Here is a 19,462-nt window from a genome sequence, read left to right on the forward strand (position 1 = left end):
CTCACATCCACTGATGGCACAAATTTCAGAATTTCAGATGTTCTCTATGTGCCAAGTATAAAGAAGAATTTGCTTTCAGTGTCCTCTCTCAATAAAGGAGGATTTCTCGTTATATTCGATGATGCTAAGTGTGCAGTCAGAGCCAAAGAGAATGACTATGCTTTGATGTTGTCTGGCACTTTGTATCGGGGTCTTTTTTAGCTTGATATATATGCGAAAATATCCGATCTTGCACTTTTAGTGAGCACTCCCATTGCTGCAATGCAGAATGCGGAGCAATGACATGCCAGGTATGGAGCAATGGCAAACCAGGTATGGGCACATGAACTATGGCAGCTTAATGACACTTCAGAAGCATGCTATGGTTGATGCATTGCCTCCTTTGGAATCACCTCCTCCTCATACATGTGAGGGTTGCATCCTTGGTAAGATGCATAGATTTCATTTTCAGAAGGATGGTGCAGTAAGGGCTACTCAGAAATTACAGCTCATACACAGTGATGTCTGCGGTCCCATGAGGACACCTTCTTTTGGTGGTTATCTTTATTATGTTACATTCATAGATGATTTCACTAGTTACACTTGGGTCTATGGTCTTAAGGCAAAATTAGACATGTTTATGCATTTCAAATACTTTGTGGCTATGGTTGAAAATGAGACAAGGCTCAAGGTGCAGAGACTTCGCACAGATAGAGGGAGAGAGTATATGTCTCATGAGTTTGAGGCATTTTTGAAGAAGAAAGGCATCACGCATCAGCTTACAATAAGGCTTACACCTCAGCAAAATGGTAATGCTGAGCGCAAGAATCGCACTCTTATAGAGATGCATAGATGCATGCTTATCAGTAAAAAGTTGCCTCATAGGTTTTGGCTCGAAGGCCTCATGTGTGCCAACTATGTTTTGGATCGGGCTCCCACAAAGGCTTTGAAGACAATCACTCCCTATGAGATATGGCATAGGAGAAAGCCTTCAGTGGATCACTTCAGAGTTTTTGGTTGTGTTGCATATACCCACGTGCCTGTGGAGTTTCGATACAAGTCAGATAAGGCACTTAAATGCATTTTTATAGGGTACAATGCACAAAGCAAAGGCTATCGTCTCTACAATCCTGCTTCTTGCAAGATTTTTGTGAGTAGAGATGTTATATTTTCAGAAAATTCAGCGTATACACATGTTGAATTTACAATTCCAGCTTCTTCAAATGATGTTTTTGAGGGGATGCTTCCTATAGCATTTGGTTCCCCACCTGAGGCTCAAACTGAAAATCAGAATTTACAGCAACCTCCTCATTCACATGCCCCGATTCAGCCACCGGCTGATTTTGTACCTTCACAAGGTGTGGATGAAGTTGTCAGGCAAGAGATTCAAGAGATACGCGCAGCCAAAACAGTCCCGAATTGGTTGCTACAGACTCTCAAGGAGAGTAGACTTGAGGCACCTTTGCCTAGCAGGACTCGTAGTACAGTAAGGCACGCAGGGGGCCTCTTTCAGTTGAGACAGCTTATGCAAGTACTCTTCTTGATGAAGAAGAACCTGACTCTTTTGAAGAAGCAAAGGATAATGTGCATTGGATGGATGCCATGCACAATGAATTGCAGTCCATAGAGAAAAATCAGACTTGGGATGTTGAGGATTTGCCACCAGGTAAGCATGCCATTGGTACCAAGTGGGTTTTCAAAGTGAAAAGGAAGCCATATGGGTCCATTGACAGGTACAAGGCAAGGCTGGTTGCCAAAGGCTATGCACAAAAGAAGGGCATAGATTATGAGGAGACTTTTGCTCCTACATCCCAGATGACCACCATAAGGTCAGTTATTGCCATGGCTCCAAATTTTGTTTGGAATGTCCATCAGTTGGATATAAAAACAGCTTTCCTTAATGGGGACTTGCAGGAAGAGCTTTATGTCAAACAACCTCCTGGATTTGAACTTTCTGGCGATGCACTTCAGGTTTGCAAGCTAAACAAAGCTTTATATGGGCTGAAACAAGCCCCACGTGCATGGTATGCCAAGATTGATGCAATCTTGGCAAGTAAGGGGTTACATAATAGTCCCACGGAAAGCACTCTCTACATCAAGAAGGATGGGGGGGATATTTTGGTCATCATCCTTTATGTAGATGACATGCTACTCACAGAGTCAAATGAGGAAATAATTGCAGACTTCAAAGCTAAGTTGATAGCTGAATTTGACATGACAGATTTGGGCATGTTACATTTTTATTTGGGGATCCAGTTTATACAAGACAAGCGTGGCATCGTTATGTCTCAATCCAACTATGTGCAGAAGCTCTTGGATAGGTTCAACATGCATGATTATAAGCCTATAGCCACTCCCATGGAGCCAGGGCTGAAGCTTACTATGTATGATGCATGTGAATCAATGGATGTCACACTTTACAGCCAGGCTGTTGGATGCCGCATCTATTTGTGCAATACACAGCCCGAAATTCAGTATGCAGTATCTTAGGTGGGCAGGTACATGCACAGCCCAAAGACAACACATTGGCAGGCTGTAAAATGCATCTTCTGTTATTTGCAAGGCACAAAGTCTTATGGCTTGATGTTTCCCAGGGGGGGTGACTTGCAGATGCATGCCTAGTTGGGTTGTTGTTACAGGAAGAGGGAGGACCTCCAATCTTGCCTATTCTTCCCGTCAAGGTAAGCAAGCACTTGTCACCCAAGGAAAGGGAAAATTTCAAAAGGGAGGTCATTTTCAGATAAAGAACAGCCATACATATCAGCACAAGAATGAGGGGAATGCAAGTACAAATCAAGGTCCTAAGGTGAAGAAGGACAGATGCAATTATTGTAAACAGCCAGGTCATTTTATTGTAGAGTGTCAGAAAAGGATTACTAATGAGAAGAAAAGGCAAAGCGCAGCTCTCCATCCTGTGTCTGCACAGCCGCGGAGACCTCTACTGCCTCGACGAGAGTGTTTGGCACCGTTGGTTCTAGGGAAGAAGCTGCAACCGGGGAGGAGGTCGAAGCTGAAGCGTCTCGGACTGTGTGAGGTGAGACTGGAGGGGCAGCCCGAGGTGAAGCAGAGTCCACTAGTGTATCCTCGTGAACTGAAGGAGGAATCTGGACATGAACCGGAACCCACTGATATGCGTCGGGTGCCCCTGCAGGTCGTGAGGCACATGAGGTAGAAGGTGGCGGTACCAAAGGGGCGCTCGAGGAGCAGGGGCTGGACCTGTACCACCCCCCTGTCGAGGCCGAGGAGTAGGTGCTGGACCTATACCACCCCCCTGTCGAGGCCGTGGGGCGGTAGCTGTACCAGAGGGCTTCTTGGGCCTTTTCTTCTTCTTGGGGCAATCCCTAGCAAAGTGTCCAATGGTCCTGCATATCCTGCACTAGTCCAACCTGCCTGTAATCTCTACTCTTTGGCGAAAAAAGAAACCATCCGGGCACTGGATCATAACATGGTCCATCGTGAGGTTTGAATCCTTACAAAGGACCCTAACTCTATGTACCCCATCAGCTTGGTTGCCTCTGCTGCAGTCAATGGCAACCGAGGGAAGGGTGGGATCTCAGCAACCGCGCCGAAATACTCTCCAATAATAGAAAGAAGTCGATGGTAAACCTAGGGAAGCCCGGAAAATCTGATGAAGAGCGAAAAGATTTCCTTATTTGCCTCCACTAGGTCGAAACCAATATCAAAGGCATCAAAGAAGATCTTCTTGTGTCCTAGGTGTAAAAACTCAGCTTTGAGCACTGTGCTCGCAGCCTCTGGAGTGTCAAAAACAAGCTGGAAAAAACCTCGTCCCAGAAAACGAACATCTAACAATCGTGGAGTGAGCTCTGGGGGGAGAGCCACAAGCATCCAGTCTCTAGCTTGGGATCTGGAAGGGTGAGACTTGAAGATGCGTGCGAGCAACGTGGTAGAGCATTCAATCTCTACGTCCTTCTTGAGCTGCTGCAACTCGTCTTTAGAAAAAGTCATAGTTTTCACGGCCGGTGGAGGTGGAGTAGGATTGGCTAACGGAATAACCATCGCCAATCGAGGTGAGGAGGCCGACTCGGACACTTTTGAGGCTCCGTCCGCTCCAAAAACACTGCCGGAGAAGAAAGAGGGGGGAGACAGGAAGAAGAGGAGGAGGGTAGAGGAGAGGGATGAGGTGGGGGAATAGGGAGCGGGGGAGAGGAGAGGGGGTAGAGGAGAGGGGAGAAGAGGGGAGGGAGGTAGAAGTAGGAGGTAGAGGCAGGGGGAAGGAAGCAGGTAGAGGGGAGGGGGGTAGAGGCGAGGGGGAGGGAGCGGGGTAGAGGGAGGGCTGAGGCAGGGAGAGGGGTAGAGGGAGCGGGGGAGCAAGGAAGGGGGAGCGGGCTGAGAGAGGAGGGGGCAGGCTGAGCAGGAGAGGAGAGAAGGGGGTAGAGGAGAGGGAGGTAGAGGTGGGGGGTAGAGGTGGGGGTAGGGAGCGGGTAGAGGAGTGGGCTGTAGAGGCGGGGGGTAGGAAGAGGGGTAGAGGAAGGGCTGAGGCAGGGAGCGGGTGAGGGGAGCGGGGTAGAGGGAGTGGGGGAGCAGGGAAGGGGGAGCGGGCTGAGAGGGGAGGGGGCGGGCTGAGAGGGAGAGGAGGGGAAGAAGTAGCGGGCTGAGAGGGAGAGGAGAAGGAAGGGAGAGGCTGAGGGGGGGGGACGGGGAGGGGCTGAGGGCGAGGGAGGGGGAAGGGGGCTGAGGGAGGGGCTGAAGGAGATGGGGGCAGCAAGAGAGCGGGGAGGAACAGCAGCTCAGGAGTTTGGCTATCATATCTCCAACCGGACTTAGCCTCTTTTGGTGTGTGGTATTTGGGTATTCTATATACCAAGTACTTGTACTTCATTCTCGTTGAGCATTCTACTCGAGTTTCTGTGTGAGCATTCTACTCGAGTTTCTGTGTGACCACTTCTTGTTCACTTGTGTTCACAACCTTTCTCCATTTGCTCCTTCATGTTGGGTCCCACGTGCATCCCCAAATCCTGAATATATTGGGACTTCTTTTTTTCAGTGAGAAAGAAGTCTACTAAGTATGAAAAAACACCAAAAGTGTGACTCAAGCTGTTATAAATCATGCATAGAATGAGAGCTCAGAGGACCAAAGCCCCATATAAAAGCAGTAGCTGAAAGTGCCACCAAAAGCCTGATGGAGACTCAGAAAGAAAAGGATTGTTTCTCCGCTCCCTAAGAAAGAACCTCCTCCTGGTTGCTGCAGATCAAGAATTTTCTTGCATCCTAGACCAGACGGCCATCAAAGTATGCATAATACTTGTCCATATATTGGCCTAATATCTGTGTACCAAGTTTTTACTTGACTGCTGCTCCAGCTGTGACTCCCTATTTCTCCTCGAGCTTTGTAAGGACCGTAACCCCTCTGCTTTTAAGCCTTGTATACTGATGGTCACAAGCTGATCCATTGCATTTAAGCCTTGTATATTAATGGTCACAAGTGGAGGAAAATGCATTGCTTCAAGAGATGAAAGAACCAAGTTAATGTACACCTTATGTGCTCATTGCTCAACCAAGAGGACATATAGCGGAATTTAGAAGAATACACAAATCCACAACACGCATTGATGAAAGAGCCAAGTCAATGTACATCTTATGTGCTCGTTGCTGAACCAAGAAGACATATTGGGGAATTCAGAAAAATACACAAATGCACAACACATATTGATGAAAGAGCCAACCTAATATACGGTGATATACTTCTTAATGAATCAAGAAGACATACAGGGGAGTTCTGAAGACTACATAAATGTACGTCATACAAGCTCATGGTCATTCAAGATTTTCTCCTACTATGGGCCATACCTCAATTGGGTTTAAGATTGGCCAAGAACTTGAATTAAGTGCTATAATAGATGAAAAGTGTGGTTAAAATGGTAATTTCAAGATTGTCCCCTACTATGGTTTTACCTCAGCTTGGGCTTAAGAGTGGAGAACCTGTAATAACTTGTATAATTATTATCTATGTTGGTGTAAGCATTCCTATGTACCATTCGGTGTATCTCAAGCTTCTGAAGATGTCCCATTACCAAAAATATATTCCAAATCCCTACATATAGGCAGAAATGCACACTATATAATGCACACCTTGCAAGCACAGAAAAACATGGACCCACATAACTATCTTTCTGCAACTCTACCTCTTCTCGCTGGAAAGCCCTTTCCTCTAGCTTTCGGATTTCAGCCCTTTTGTTGTCAAGGCTCATTTGAACCAAAAATATCTCCCTTTTCTTCGCAATGAATTCTGCCATGTTTTCCTGCTCATGAGAATAGGAAACCACCACAGGTTGATTTGTTGAATCAAGAGTCATTTGAAAATTCAATAAGCAATCATAACTATGAATGAAATTATTAAGACGACTCTATTCCAGCTTCTGATGCAACCTATAACAGATTTAAAATCTTATTCTAAGGTGAAAAAATAATGCATCACTTTCTCTTTGTGATAATGTTCGATTGGGAGGACTGTCGCAGCTTTTATTTGCTCCATTTCTTTGGCAAGTTGTGAATTAATTGCTGAGAGCTCCTGCAATGACCAATGAAGAGAGCTTTTAGGGAATTCCTTATCATTTGTCCTTATCATTTGTCTTTGCAAGATTTGACTTCATGATTGCATGGGTAATACCTTTGAGTGCTTCTGAAAACGTCATGCTAATTAGAAGATTCAAAAGTGGTTGGAGTTACACGATTGAGAGAAAGCTTTGATGAAGGCATTTCTGAGAAAGAGGCTGCTTAAAAACTGATGGTCAACTCTGGACTACATGATAACAAGTGGATGACCTGAGCTCCCTGCCTACTAGTTGGAGCAGCTCCCCTCTACAAAGCACCCCCTCTGCCCTTCCCCTCCTTGCAGCACCTCTCCCTTGTCCAACCCTCTACCTGTCCACCTCCATCTTGCTAGATTCCCTTACCATCATGATGCCCTGACCCCATCTCCTCACCAAACTCCGCAACTCCCTGCCAACATTCCCCAACTCCACTCCAGCCATTTCCAGCCCCCCTTCAACCCCCCTCATGGCTCCCTGCACCCCTGCCACCCCAAGTAAGAGCAAGGGGTTGGGTAAGAGAAAAAAGAAGGGAGGAGGCGTTGCAAGGTTGGAGAAAGGGGAGAAGCATGGACACTTGAGACGATTGCACAAGAACACCAAACTTGGGGTGAACGCAATGCCCCAACGAGTGTGTGCTTCATTCCATTATGAGAGATTTATAAAGATTGCAGATTTTCTCCCTTCGTACGTAGGAATTGTAGGATTTTCTCTCTCTACATGTAGGAATTGCATGTAGGATGCACATCTAGGATTTGCATGTAGATGCGCATATAGGATTCACATGTAAGATTTGCGTGTAGGATGCGCATATAGGAATCACACATAGGAATCGCATGTAGGATTCATAAGAGAGATTCCTAACAGATTATTCCTAGGCACATGTAAGTTAACCTTGTTCACACAAGGTTAGCATACATGGAGGTTGTGGCTTTATAGAGTTGTCCCCATAAAGTACTTGCAGTGGGACCATAGCAAGAGAGAATGGATTGTTGCTGAAAATCACTCAGAAAGTGTTCCTTTCTTTTAGTTCCCTATTAGTAATGCCAATAAATTTCAGATTTAGACTAGAGGCTAGAGACCTTCCAAAGTTACTTATTGGGAGCAGTTCCAAAGCACTTCAGATTTGTACAGATGCTTTTGCAAGACTATAAAGATCACTCAAGAACAAAATGTTTACTCTTTTCTTTTGGCTTTCTATTCATGGAGGGATTGCTGCAAACAAATGCATGAAGACCTTTAGAGAAAATCCTTGTGGCCCACAATGATTATATGCCATCCAACACAGCCTTTGGAGTGCAAGCAAGCCGGGGTTGTTTGGGCAGCGATTGCAAGGTTTGTGGAGCAATTCTCCTCTTTTGCTTTATGTACTTTACGAGGGGCTCAATTGCTTGGCTTTCCTTGACTGGACCTCAAATACTTGTGGTGTGCTCTCTAGCTGTTCCCTCTCTCCTCATCTCCACTCTTCTCCTCTCCCCTCTTCATATTTTGTCATGGTATCAGAGCTCACATGTCTTCCGCTGAGACATGGTGATCCTTGTGTGAGAGTGTGAGAGATTGAGTGATTAAGAGATTGAGCGATCGAGTGTTTCCATCCTTTCATTCCGTTGATGAAAGAAGATTTCCGTCATACAATTCCGTCCATTGGTGAGAGAATTCTGTCCATTCATTTTGTGAGAGTCTTTGAGAGCATTTCTTATTCATTTCATTGAGAGAACTATGGTGAGAGAGGTTCTTCTCCATTGAGAGAGAGAGAGAGAGAGAGATCAATTCTTATGAGCCAGCGACATACTCAGCCAACTAGCAACTGTTCATCTTCCCCATCTTTGCCCTCAGTTTCCTCAAGAGCAGCTTCCATCTCGAAGGTCTATAGTAGAACTACAAGCGATGTGTCACCTTCCAAATCGCTAAGAGCTTCCAGCCGGTGACCTCCTACGTTGACTGCAGCAAATCCAAGCTGTTGACCAGCCTCGACCTTCAACGACACACAACGCTCAATACTTGGCAGCTCCATACGCGAACATCTGTGGTAGAACCACAGATAGCTGCTTGACTCAGCAAACAGCCGCAACGCTCATCTACTCCCAATGCTATCTCTGGCCCAAGCCTTTGAGCAGCCAACCTTCAAGCTCACACCTAGCTAAGCGCCTCTGCTCTACGACAGCCAACAACCCTTGGCTTCTACTCCGAGCTCAGCAATGCGGCTCAGCTCTACAACACTCTTGGTATCAAGGCAGTTGAGCATCTCAAGCTCAGCTCTAAACACCTCCTCCAAACGAGCTCTCCAAGACGACTCTCCACGCCTGCACCTCTTCAACCGCCATAGCCATCTCCATGGCCTAGTGACTCAACGATGGCCTGCTTGTGCTTTTCAAATGCTAGCTCCATCTTCACGATGGCGGCTCCTTCACCAGCCGTCGACTATCCTTAGGCGACTCCCATTGGCGGCCTCCTCCAAACTTCAACGACCTCTATGTCCCTGCAACTGCGCGGCTCCTACAAGCAACCACAACTTCAACGTGACTCATAGCACCGACGAGCTGACACCTCCCCCACAAACTGGCAACACAAGTTCCAAGAGCGACCCTCAGGATTCCAACGACGCCAAAACAAGCGACGCTCCACGCTCGAAAAGAAGACACTTCTGCAATGACGGACAGAGCTGCCTACAAGCTTCTGCCATCTACATAGTCATCGCTAATATCTCCACCTAAGAAATTCCGTCGACGGAATCTATAAGATTTCGTCAACATCAGAAGATTCCAAACCTCTGGTCCTCTAGGCGCCACGTGGTACCCTTATCTAAAGGGCCATGTCAGTATTATCGCTTGATCTGCCATGTCAAGAGATCCCACAGCTACCACGTCATCACTCCACCGACAGACACGTCAGCATCCAGTTGGCACATCCACGTCAGAATGCCACATCATTGCTTATCTGCCACGTGGCAGCCGCTTGCCACGTTAGCATGGTTACTCTGAACCTGGTTAGGTCGACTTGGCCATGGGTTAGTCAACTTGACCCTAGTTAGGTCAACTTGACCTTGGGTTAGGTCAATCAAAGTGTCACCTCACCTGTACACTCAACACTGACCCCTGTAGGCACACTGGACCCCTACCAGGGACACTGGACCCCTACCAGGCACACTGGACCCTTGCCAGGCACATTGTGCACACATTGCATGTAACCACACCTGCCACCTCAGCACAAGGCCCCAGAAGCACATCCCTTGCTAAGCACAGCTACCACATCATCACTGCATGTGACTCACCCTGACACATCATCATTCAATACTTCGTATCCTTTTTTCCCCTCCACCTACATCAAGTCGTATCTCTTGATCCAGGAAGAATTTTTTGCAAGAAAAGTACTTCATGAAGTACGAATAAAAACCGCAGAGCAAGCTCAAGTGCGGGAGTACATCATGTCAAGCATGAGAAAAAACAGCTCAAAAGGAGCAAACAAAAATCCCACGTGGCGACTGAAAATGCCACCTCATCCCTGAAGGAGAGTCAGAGAAGAAAGGAGAACCCTTCCAGACTCTGAGAAAAGCAAACTTCCTAGCAGTAGCAATCCTGGAGGTTCCGTGAATGTTTGCCCAAATGGCCATCAAAGTGTGTATAGTCGTACACTTCTTGACCTCTCTGAATATGTGATCTAACCTGTGTAAGTACTTCTTGCACATCTTCAGCAAACTGGTCAGCTTCGGCATCGGACCGCTCCTCCTGCTCCCCGCCTCACTGCTGCTCTCCTCGCTCCCTGCTGCTCTCCCCGCTACCTACTGCTCTCCCCACTCCCTGCTGCTCCTCCTGCTCCCCTCCTCGCTGCCCCTCAACTGGGATTTGACCAAGTTGAAGAGGACAAGCATGGAGTTTCTATTTTCATCAGGTTCCCTGGTCTTTCCTCAGTTTATCACCGGCTTCTTTTAGTTATTGGCGAGAGGTTTGGTGTGGTGGCAGAGATTCCCCCTCTCCCTGGCGAGCCCTCTTTGGCTGCTGAGGCGATCAGGATGGATGGGGTACCTAGGGTTAGTGTCATTGTCCAGGACCCCAATATTTCAGATGACTACATCATGCTACAGCGACCCGATGGGTCTTTCTTCCGCCAGAGATTTGAGGTTGCAGGTTGGCAAGACCAGTGCAGGATTTGCAGATCCTCGGGGCACTTCGCCAGAGATTGCCCAAAGAAGAAAAAGAGGCCCACAAAGCAACCAGCTCGTACTAGCTTACGACAGAGAGCTAGAGTAGGACCTATCGCTCCACAGACACGGCCTCAGACACAGGCTCCCCTCTCTCCTAGGGCTACTCGAGTCCCTTCGGAACCCCGCGCCACCTCTGGCCCACGGTGGGCTCCGGTCGCGGCTAGGCCCTCTACTCTAGTTCACTCCTCCACCTCTTCGAAGGCTACCCCCTTGGAGCCTCAGGAGGAGACTACTGTTCAGGAGCCTTGTTCAACTCCACCCTTGGATCAGGCTGTACCTCCCTCAGCAGCGCAGGTTGTTGGCACCTCGTCTGCACCACTTTTTGATCAGGATCCAGTATAGGTGCCTCCCTCTTTGGACAGAGGGAAGGGGGTTTTACATTCTCTTCCTGCTTCGGTAGGAATCCTTCGTACCCCCTCCCCAGGACTGGCTCAGCGGAACTCATTTTCCGCTTTGGAGGACCTCTCTAGCCTCCCAGATGATGATTTTGTACCCTCTACTTTTATAGAGCCAGTTATCGGCATCCCTATTGAGAGATCCTTCTCTCTCTCACCTGTGGACTTTCCTCCCCTCGGACCTCGTGTGTATGGCAGGAGGTCTACTCCGGTAGAGGCTTCTGTTTCCGCCACCAGGTCAGGTAAGGTATTCCAACCCACTTCCTCCCGCCGATGAGGATAACCAGTTGGAATATACAGGGATTGGGCAGCATCCCTCATCGCCCTCGTAGACACTTGATCAGGAATCAGCTCCATCCAAGTGTTTCAGGTGGTTCCCTAGACATTCTTTTTCTTCAGGAACACAAACTGGATATCAGAGATTGCTCCAAGTCAGGTAAGTTGCTCTCAGGCTAGACTTTTTGGCTTTCTGCGTTGGGAACCAGAGGAGGTACATGCATTTCAGTTTCAGACTCTATTCTCCCTCTGGTCATTGGACACGGTACCATAACCCTCTCCAAGGCCCAGTGGGTTTTACTTCTGATTGACGGATGTAAGGTTGGTTTCCTCAACCTTTATGCTCCGAACAGAGGGGACCGTGTTTTGATTTGGAAAGAGTTGCTCTCGTGGGCTGACATTGCGGATTCGTGGATTATTGAAGGTGACTTCAACATGGTCGAAGCACCTTCTGATAAGAAAGGGGGCAGAGAAGGTGGTATCCACTCCCTTGAGAGAGCAGCCTGGGATGCCTTCTTGTTCAGGTTCAGTGGCAGAGATGTTTGGTTAGATGATGCATTTCTTGTTCAGTCTCAGTCACTTTTATTTTCATGGTCGAACCATAGGGTGCAGATGCCTATCCATGCTCGGATTGATAGATTCTATGTGGATTGGGTTTTCTTGAGGGCACTCTTCTACGGTTTGGATTTTCAGATGCTTGGATCAGAGGGGTGGCCTCCCTTTACAGATCAGCCCACAGCCAGGTTTTGAGTGGAGGGGTAAGGAGTGACAGGTTTCAGATTTCTAGATCAGTTCGTCAGGGATGCCCTTTAGCCCCCTTCCTCTTTCTTTTTGTGGCAGAAGCTATGAGTATCTTCCTTAGATCTCAGGCTGAGCTTTTTGGGCTGAGACTGCCCTTGAGACAGGAGCAGGAGCTTTTTGACTGTGGGTTGGCTGATGACACTGCTATTTTTATTCAGGCCTCCTTGCAGTCACTTGATTCTTTCTGGACAGCCTTGGATATTTTTTGCTCAGCTGCAGGGGCACACATTAACTGGCATAAATCCTTTGGTTTTTGGATCAGTGATGAGGACACTCCAGGCTGGGGAGTTGACATTGGTTTTTCCTAGATTCAGAGGGGTGTTCCTATCAGGTATTTGGGATGTCAGGTAGGATTGGACATCTCTCCAGCACAGCAATTTGCCCCAGTACTAGAAAGTATAAGGAAAAAGCTCCTATTCTGGAGCTCTGCCAAACTTGACCTTGCATCTAGAGTTGTGGTAGTGAACCAGGTTCTCTTGGCCACCTCCTGGTTTGTGTGTTCTTGCTGGTGCCGGTCTAGGGATTGCATCACTCAGCTCATCAGACCAGTCAGGAATTTTTTATGGAGTGGACTTGATGGCACAGCAGATGTTGCAGCAAGGGTGGCCTGGGAGACTATTTTTCTCCCTACATGTGAAGGAGGCCTTAATGTCATTGACCCGGACTTGCAGTGCAAGGCATTGCTTTGTAAGGTGGTGGTGAGGGGACTCATGCCTGGGCAAGAACCTTGGAAGGATTTCTTTTTTGGACGCATTTAGGCTTGCACACCAACCTTGGGAGATGATTGGGTGGACAGCCCTCGCTGGATTTTCACATCAGCCCCTCTCAAATCTCCTGCCTCTCCTCTCATGACTACCATCCTGAAAGCTTGGGGGAGGAAATGATAGTATTCGGGACGAGCATGCCAGACCACTGGGCACTTCCCATTACTGGATTTTGAAAAAGCATATGACAAGGTAGATTGGGGTTTTCTAGAGGGAACCCTTGTTCACTTTGGATTTTCAAATTTGTGGATTAGAGGGGTTTCAGCACTTTATAGGTCAGCTCATAGCCAAGTACTCATTGGTGGAGTCAGGGGAGACAGGTTTCAGACATCTAGATCAGTCCGACAGGGATGCCCTCTTTCGTTGAGACAGGAAGAGGAGTTGCTAGACAGTGAACTGGTAGACGACACGGCTATTTTTTTTAATGCCACTCCACAGACACTCACCTCTTTCAGGACAGCCTTGGATTTATTTTGCATTGCAGCAGGGGCTCACATTAACTGGAACAAATCCAATGGTTTCTGGATTAGTGATGAGGACACTCCAGATTGGGGTGCTGATATTGGCTTTATTTGGATTCAGAGGGGTGTCTCTGTCAGGTATCTTGGATGCCAGGTTGGGGTGGGCATTTCTCCAGCACAACAGTTCGCTCCCATGTCGGAGAGCATCAAGAGGAAACTCCTATTTTGGAGTTCAGCCAGACTTGACCTTGCATCCAGAGTGATGGTTGTGAACCACGTACTATTGGCTACAGCCTGGTTTGTTTGCTCTTGTTGGTGCCGACCTACAAGCAGTATCACTCAGCTCAAGAGACCTATCATGAATTTTTTGTGGAGTGGATTAGACGACACTTCAGATATGATAGCCAGGGTGGCTTGGGAGACTCTTATTCTACCCACTGAGTAAGGGGGCCTCAATATTATTGATCCAGACTTGCAGTGTAGAGCCTTGCTCTGCAAGATGGTGGTCAGGGGTTTGATGCCTGGTCAGGAGCATTGGAAGGATTTTTCTTACGCAGTATACAGACATGTACACCTTCTCAGGGAGGAGATTGGATGGACAGCCCTAGATGGATCTTTACGTCAGCCCGTCTCAGATCTCCTACTTCCCCTCTCATGGCTGCCATTCTGAAAGCTTGGGACAGCTTCAAAAGTAGTGCTCGGAGAGTTCCACCCTCCTCTCGTGAAGAAATTGACAGGGAGCTCGTCATGTGGAATGATTGCATACTAGATGAGCATGGCAAATCACTGGGCATGTCACATTATATGCAATGGTCTAGATGGGAGTTGGGACCTGCATCCACGGTGGGTGCTTGGAAAGCTTTCAGGATGCTTCTAGAGGATCAGAGAGCTCATTCAGTTAGTCACCTCAGAGGAAGTACAGCCAGGATGCAGCATATAGATGCTGCCATACCAGTGGAGTGGATGGATACAGACCATTTGCCTATTTCTGAGTCCACCTGGTTGGGGGCTTTCGTGAGGCCATTTGGGCGAACATTCAGGAAACCTCCAGGACTCCTACTGCTAGGAGGGTTGCTTTTCTCAGAGTCTGGAAGGATTGTCCTTTCTTCTCTGACTCTCCTTCAAGAATGAGGTGGCATTTTCAGCCGCCACCTGGGATTTTTGTTTGCTCATTCTGAGCTGTTTTTCCTCATGTTTGACATGATGTACTCCCGCACTTGAGCTTGCTCTGCGGTTTTTATTCATACTTAATGAAGTACTTTTCTTGACCAAAAAAAAAAAAAAAGACATCAAAAGAAGCATGGGATATGTTTGCAGCTCTCTACAAGTCCAAGAGCACTTCAAGGATTCTCATGCTGAGAAACCAAATCAACCAAAGTTTCTGCAACAGCAGCGAAACCAATCATGCTTATGTACTCAGGATCAAAGATTACAAAATCAACTCGCAGCAATAGGAGAGACCATGAATCTAGTAGAAATGGTAAGTCATCTTGAATGGACTAGGAACTTCGGACTCAGGCCATTCACGCACGCAAAGGGCATTCCAATGATCAAGCATTCACAGCTTCAGATAGAAGCAGAGGTAGAGGCAAACCTTTCGAGCAAAGTGGTCATCATCAGCAACAAAATCAGCATCAAAGTCAAAAGCAACATCAGCATCAGCAAAGAGAAAATCATTCCAATCGAGGAAGATTCCAAGGACGAGGGAATGCATCCTCTAATGTGTCAAACATTCAGTGCAACTACTGTCATAAGTTTGGACACTATGAAAGAGATTGCCACAAGAAGCAATACGACCAAGGTGGTCAATCTAGCAGCAATCGAGGGAATTTTCGCGGCAGAGGAAATCATCAGGTAGACATTCAAGTCACAGTCATTATGCAAATGAACCTGAGAACATGTTTCTTGGAAGCGAGGAAATGCAGAAGACCGATACACTGTATCTTGACACTGAGTGCAATTCAAAAGAGGATTTCAGCTATCAAGTCGACCAAGCAGATCAAGATCCTTGGTACATCAACAGTGGTGCATCATCTCATATGACAAAGCATCAAGAATGGTTCACAGAGATGAAACCATTAGAAGGTCAGAAGAATGTCATCTACACAACACATAATATACCGAATCCAGTTCAAGAGAAAGGCATTGTCCCTATGAACAATTTCACTAGTACAAAAGGATTGATGAAAGATGTACTCTATGTTCCAAAACTCACTAAGAACCTCTTGTCAGTAGGTCAAATGACAGAACACAACTACCGAGTCATCTTCAACAGAGATGAATGCAATACCAGAGACAAATCCAGAGGATATTAGCTAGTAGGAAAAGCAGTCAAGGAAGGACGCTTGTTCAAAATGCTAGCAACAGTATCAGATTTGCATGCCATGTCAACTCAATCGCAACAGACGCCACTTTTCACAAAATGGCACAAGAGATATGAACATGTCAATTTCAAAAGCCTGATAGAGCTCTAAAATCAGTATATGGCAATTGGAATTCCAAAACTTCATTTTCTTGGAAAAGTTTGCGAAGCATGCTACTTCGGCAAACAAAAGTGAACCAACTTTGGCAGAAGTACCTCTCGAGCACGAGGTATGGGGTTATGCCCAGACCCGTAGCATCAATGGTTCACTTTACTACTTGACTTGCATCGACGACTACAACATATATTGTTGGGTCTACTCTCTGAAAGAGAAATCTGAACTTTTTTCTAGATTTCAAGAATTTAAAGCCATGGTAGAAAACCAGATAACAGAAATATCAAAGTCATGAGATCAGACAGAGGAGATAAATACATGTCTTCAGCATTCATAAAATTTTGCAGAATCACGGCATTCAAAGACAATCCACTTGTACAGGTACTCCTCAGTAGATTGCAAGAGCTGAAAGGAAGAATGGTACTTTAGCAAACAGTGCTAGAGCAATGCTTAGTGAGAAGCATCTTCCGAATCAGTATTGGGCAGAAGCAATAGCCACTACAAACTACTTGCTTAATCACCAATCCAATGCAGGGTATGACACCTTATGAAGCATTCATTGGACATAAGCCACGCATTGGGCATCTCCGCATATTTGGTTGCATAGCATATGCCCACATACATGACGATCATCGCGGAAAATTGGATGCGAAGTCACGCAAATGCATCATGGTTGGCTACAGTGAAGACAACAAAGCATACAAGTTGTATGATCCCGTCAACCGAAAGGTCATTATCTCCAGAGATGTAATCTTTGATGCGGAATAAGAATGAAAAACCTCAAATACACACGAGATAGACGCACCGATTCCACAGTCATCTACAGAAAAGGTTGACGAAGAAGAGCAAGAAATGCCAGAAGCACCCCGAGAAGAACCACAGCAACTCAGACGGTCTACTAGGAAAAGCAATTCAGGTTGAAACCACCAACAATGCTCTTATTACTACCATTAAGGCTAAAGAAGAACCAGTGTACTTTGAAGATGCAGTTGCCAAGCCAAAATGACAAACTGCTATGAATGAAGAAATGGATGCTTTGTACAAGAATAATACTTAGGAATTATGCGACCTTCCACCAGGAAAGACGGGCTGACGTAAAGATCCATCTAGGGCTGTCCATCCAATCTCCTCCCTGAGAAGGTGTGCATGTCTGTATACTGCGTAAGAAGAAATCCTTCCAAGGCTCCTAACCAGGCATCAAACCTCTGACCACTATCTTGCAAAGCAAGGCTCTACACTGCAAGTCTGGATCAATAATATTGATTCACAGGCCAGAGACGATGCTAGACAGGTTATTTGGCAGCATATTCCTAGGTTGGTGGATAGAGGTATGAGAGCCTCACTTGATGCACGCTTCACCAACATAGAGTTCAGGACCGCTCTTATTGCCCTTCATAAGGATAGTTGTCCGGGGTCAGATGGGCTTACATCTTTTTTTTAAATTATTTTTTGGGATCAAATTGGGGATTACATCACCTCAGCCCTGCAGGGCATTTGGGACTCATGTGAGATGCCGGACTCACTCTCGGAGGGTCTCATTCGTCTAATCCCAAAAGGAGGTTGCAGAAATTTAGTATCTCAGTGGAGACCGATCACCTTACTGGGCACTTTGTATAAGATCTTGGCAAAAGCCATCAGCCTGCGACTGCAGCCCATCCTGCCACATCTTATACATGACACATAGACAGGCTTAGTCCATGGCAGAAGCATTTTTGATAACTTGGGAAGCTTCTGAGTGGGCTATGCATGAGGGCCATAGACTGGCAATTCTACTCCTGGATTTTGAAAAAGCATACGACAGGGTAGATTGGGGTTTTCTAGAGGGAACCTTCTTCGCTTTGGATTTTCAGATTTGTGGATTAGAGGGGTTTCTGCTCTTTACAGGTCAGTCCATAGCCAAGTACTCATTGGTGGAGTCAGGGGAGACAAGTTTCAGATATCCAAGTCAGTCCGACATGGATGCCCTCTAGCCCCCTTTCTATTCTTATTTGTGGCTGAAGCTATGAGGCACTATATTAGAGCTCAAGCTGATATTTTTGGGCTGAGACTTCCCTTGAGGCAAGAAGAGGAGTTGCTAGACAGTGAGCTGGCAGATGACACAGCTATTTTTTTGGATGCCACTCCACAGACACTCACCTCTTTCAAGACAGCCTTGGATTTATTTTGCATTGCAACAGGGGCTCACATTAACTGGAACAAATCCAATGGTTTTTGGATTAGTGATGAGGACACTCCAGATTGGGGTGCTGAAATTGGCTTTACTTGGATTCAGAGGGGTGTCTCCGTCAGGTATCTTGGATGCTAGGTTGGGGTGGGCATTTCTCCAGCACAACAGTTCGCTCCCGTGTTGGAGAGTATCAAGAGAAAACTCCTATTTTGGAGTTCGGCCAAACTTGACCTTGCATCCAGAGTGGTGGTTGTAAACCGGGTACTGTTGGCTACAGCCTAGTTTGTTTGCTCTTCTTGGTGCCGATCTACAAGCAGTATCACTCAGCTCAAAAGACCTATTAGGAATTTTTTGTGGAGTGGATTAGACGGCACTTCAGATGTGATAGCCACGGTAGCTTGGGAGACTCTTATTCTACCCAGTGAGGAAGGGGGTCTCACCGGAGTCCCAAATGCTCTGCAGGGCTGAGGAGCTGTAATCCGCAATCTGATCCCAAAAAATAATAAAAAAAGGTGGTGTAAGCCCATTTGACCCCGGACAAGTACCCTTATGAAGGGCAGTAAGAGCGGTCCTGAACTCTATGTTGGTGAAGCGTGCATCAAGTGAGGCTCTCATACCTCTATCCACCAACATAGGAATATGCTGCCAAATAACCTGTCTAGCATCGTCTCTGGCATGTGTATCAATATTATTGATCCAGACTTGCAGTGTAGAGCCTTGCTCTGCAAGATGGTGGTCAGAGGTTTGATGCCTGGTCAGGAGCCTTGGAAGGATTTCTTCTTATGCAGTATACAGACATGCACACCTTCTCAAGGAGGAGATTGGATGGACAGCCCTAGATGGATCTTTACGTCAGCCCGTCTCAGATCTCCTACTTCCCCTCTCATGGCTGCCATTCTAAAAGCTTGGGACAGCTTCAGAAGTACTCTTCGGAGAATTCCACCCTCCTCTCGTGAAGAAATTGACAGGCAGCCCGTCATGTGGAATGATTGCATACTAGATGAGCATGGCAGATCACTGGGCATGTCACATTATATGCAGTGGTCTAGATGGGAGTTGGGACCTGCATCCATGGTGGGTGCTTGGAAAGTTTTCAGGATGCTTCGAGAGGATCAGAGAGCTCGTTCAGTTAGTCACCTCAAAGGAAGTGCAGCAAGGATGCAGCAGATAGCTGCAGCCATACCAGTGGAGTGGATGGATACATACCATTTGCCTATTTCTGAGTCCGCCTGGTTGGGGGCTTTTTCGAGGACAGGTATCTCTTTGCAGGTTATAGCCTTGCAGGATGCACATGAGGATACCCTTGTCTTTCAGGTTCATGCAGGAGGCAAACTCCACAGATCTTCAGAGGACATTCTTTTGGAGGCTCCTTTCAGCCTGTCAGGTTTGCAGG

At 46.8% G+C, this 19,462-nt stretch overlaps 1 protein-coding gene across 4 annotated transcripts in view; it reads right to left on the reverse strand.

Annotated features, from left to right (window-relative positions):
* Positions 1 to 19,462, reverse strand: part of LOC147887637 (cilia- and flagella-associated protein 100-like) — a 251,901-nt gene that overhangs the window by 183,627 nt on the left and 48,812 nt on the right. For 3 of the 4 annotated variants that reach the window (XM_087393882.1, XM_087393881.1, XM_087393880.1), the window contains exons 5-6: positions 6,416 to 6,508; positions 6,123 to 6,239 (exon numbers count right to left, since the gene is read on the reverse strand). In XM_087393882.1, coding sequence (XP_087250008.1) covers positions 6,123 to 6,239; positions 6,416 to 6,508 — 210 coding nt within the window. The remainder of the gene's footprint in view (positions 1 to 6,122; positions 6,240 to 6,415; positions 6,509 to 19,462) is intronic. The other variant, XM_087393883.1, reaches the window with a different exon arrangement.

This window comes from Dipteris shenzhenensis, chromosome 22 (genome assembly GCF_047967505.1).
Source record: "Dipteris shenzhenensis isolate YYH24624 ecotype China chromosome 22, Dip_SZ_1.0, whole genome shotgun sequence".
NCBI lineage: Eukaryota > Viridiplantae > Streptophyta > Polypodiopsida > Gleicheniales > Dipteridaceae > Dipteris > Dipteris shenzhenensis.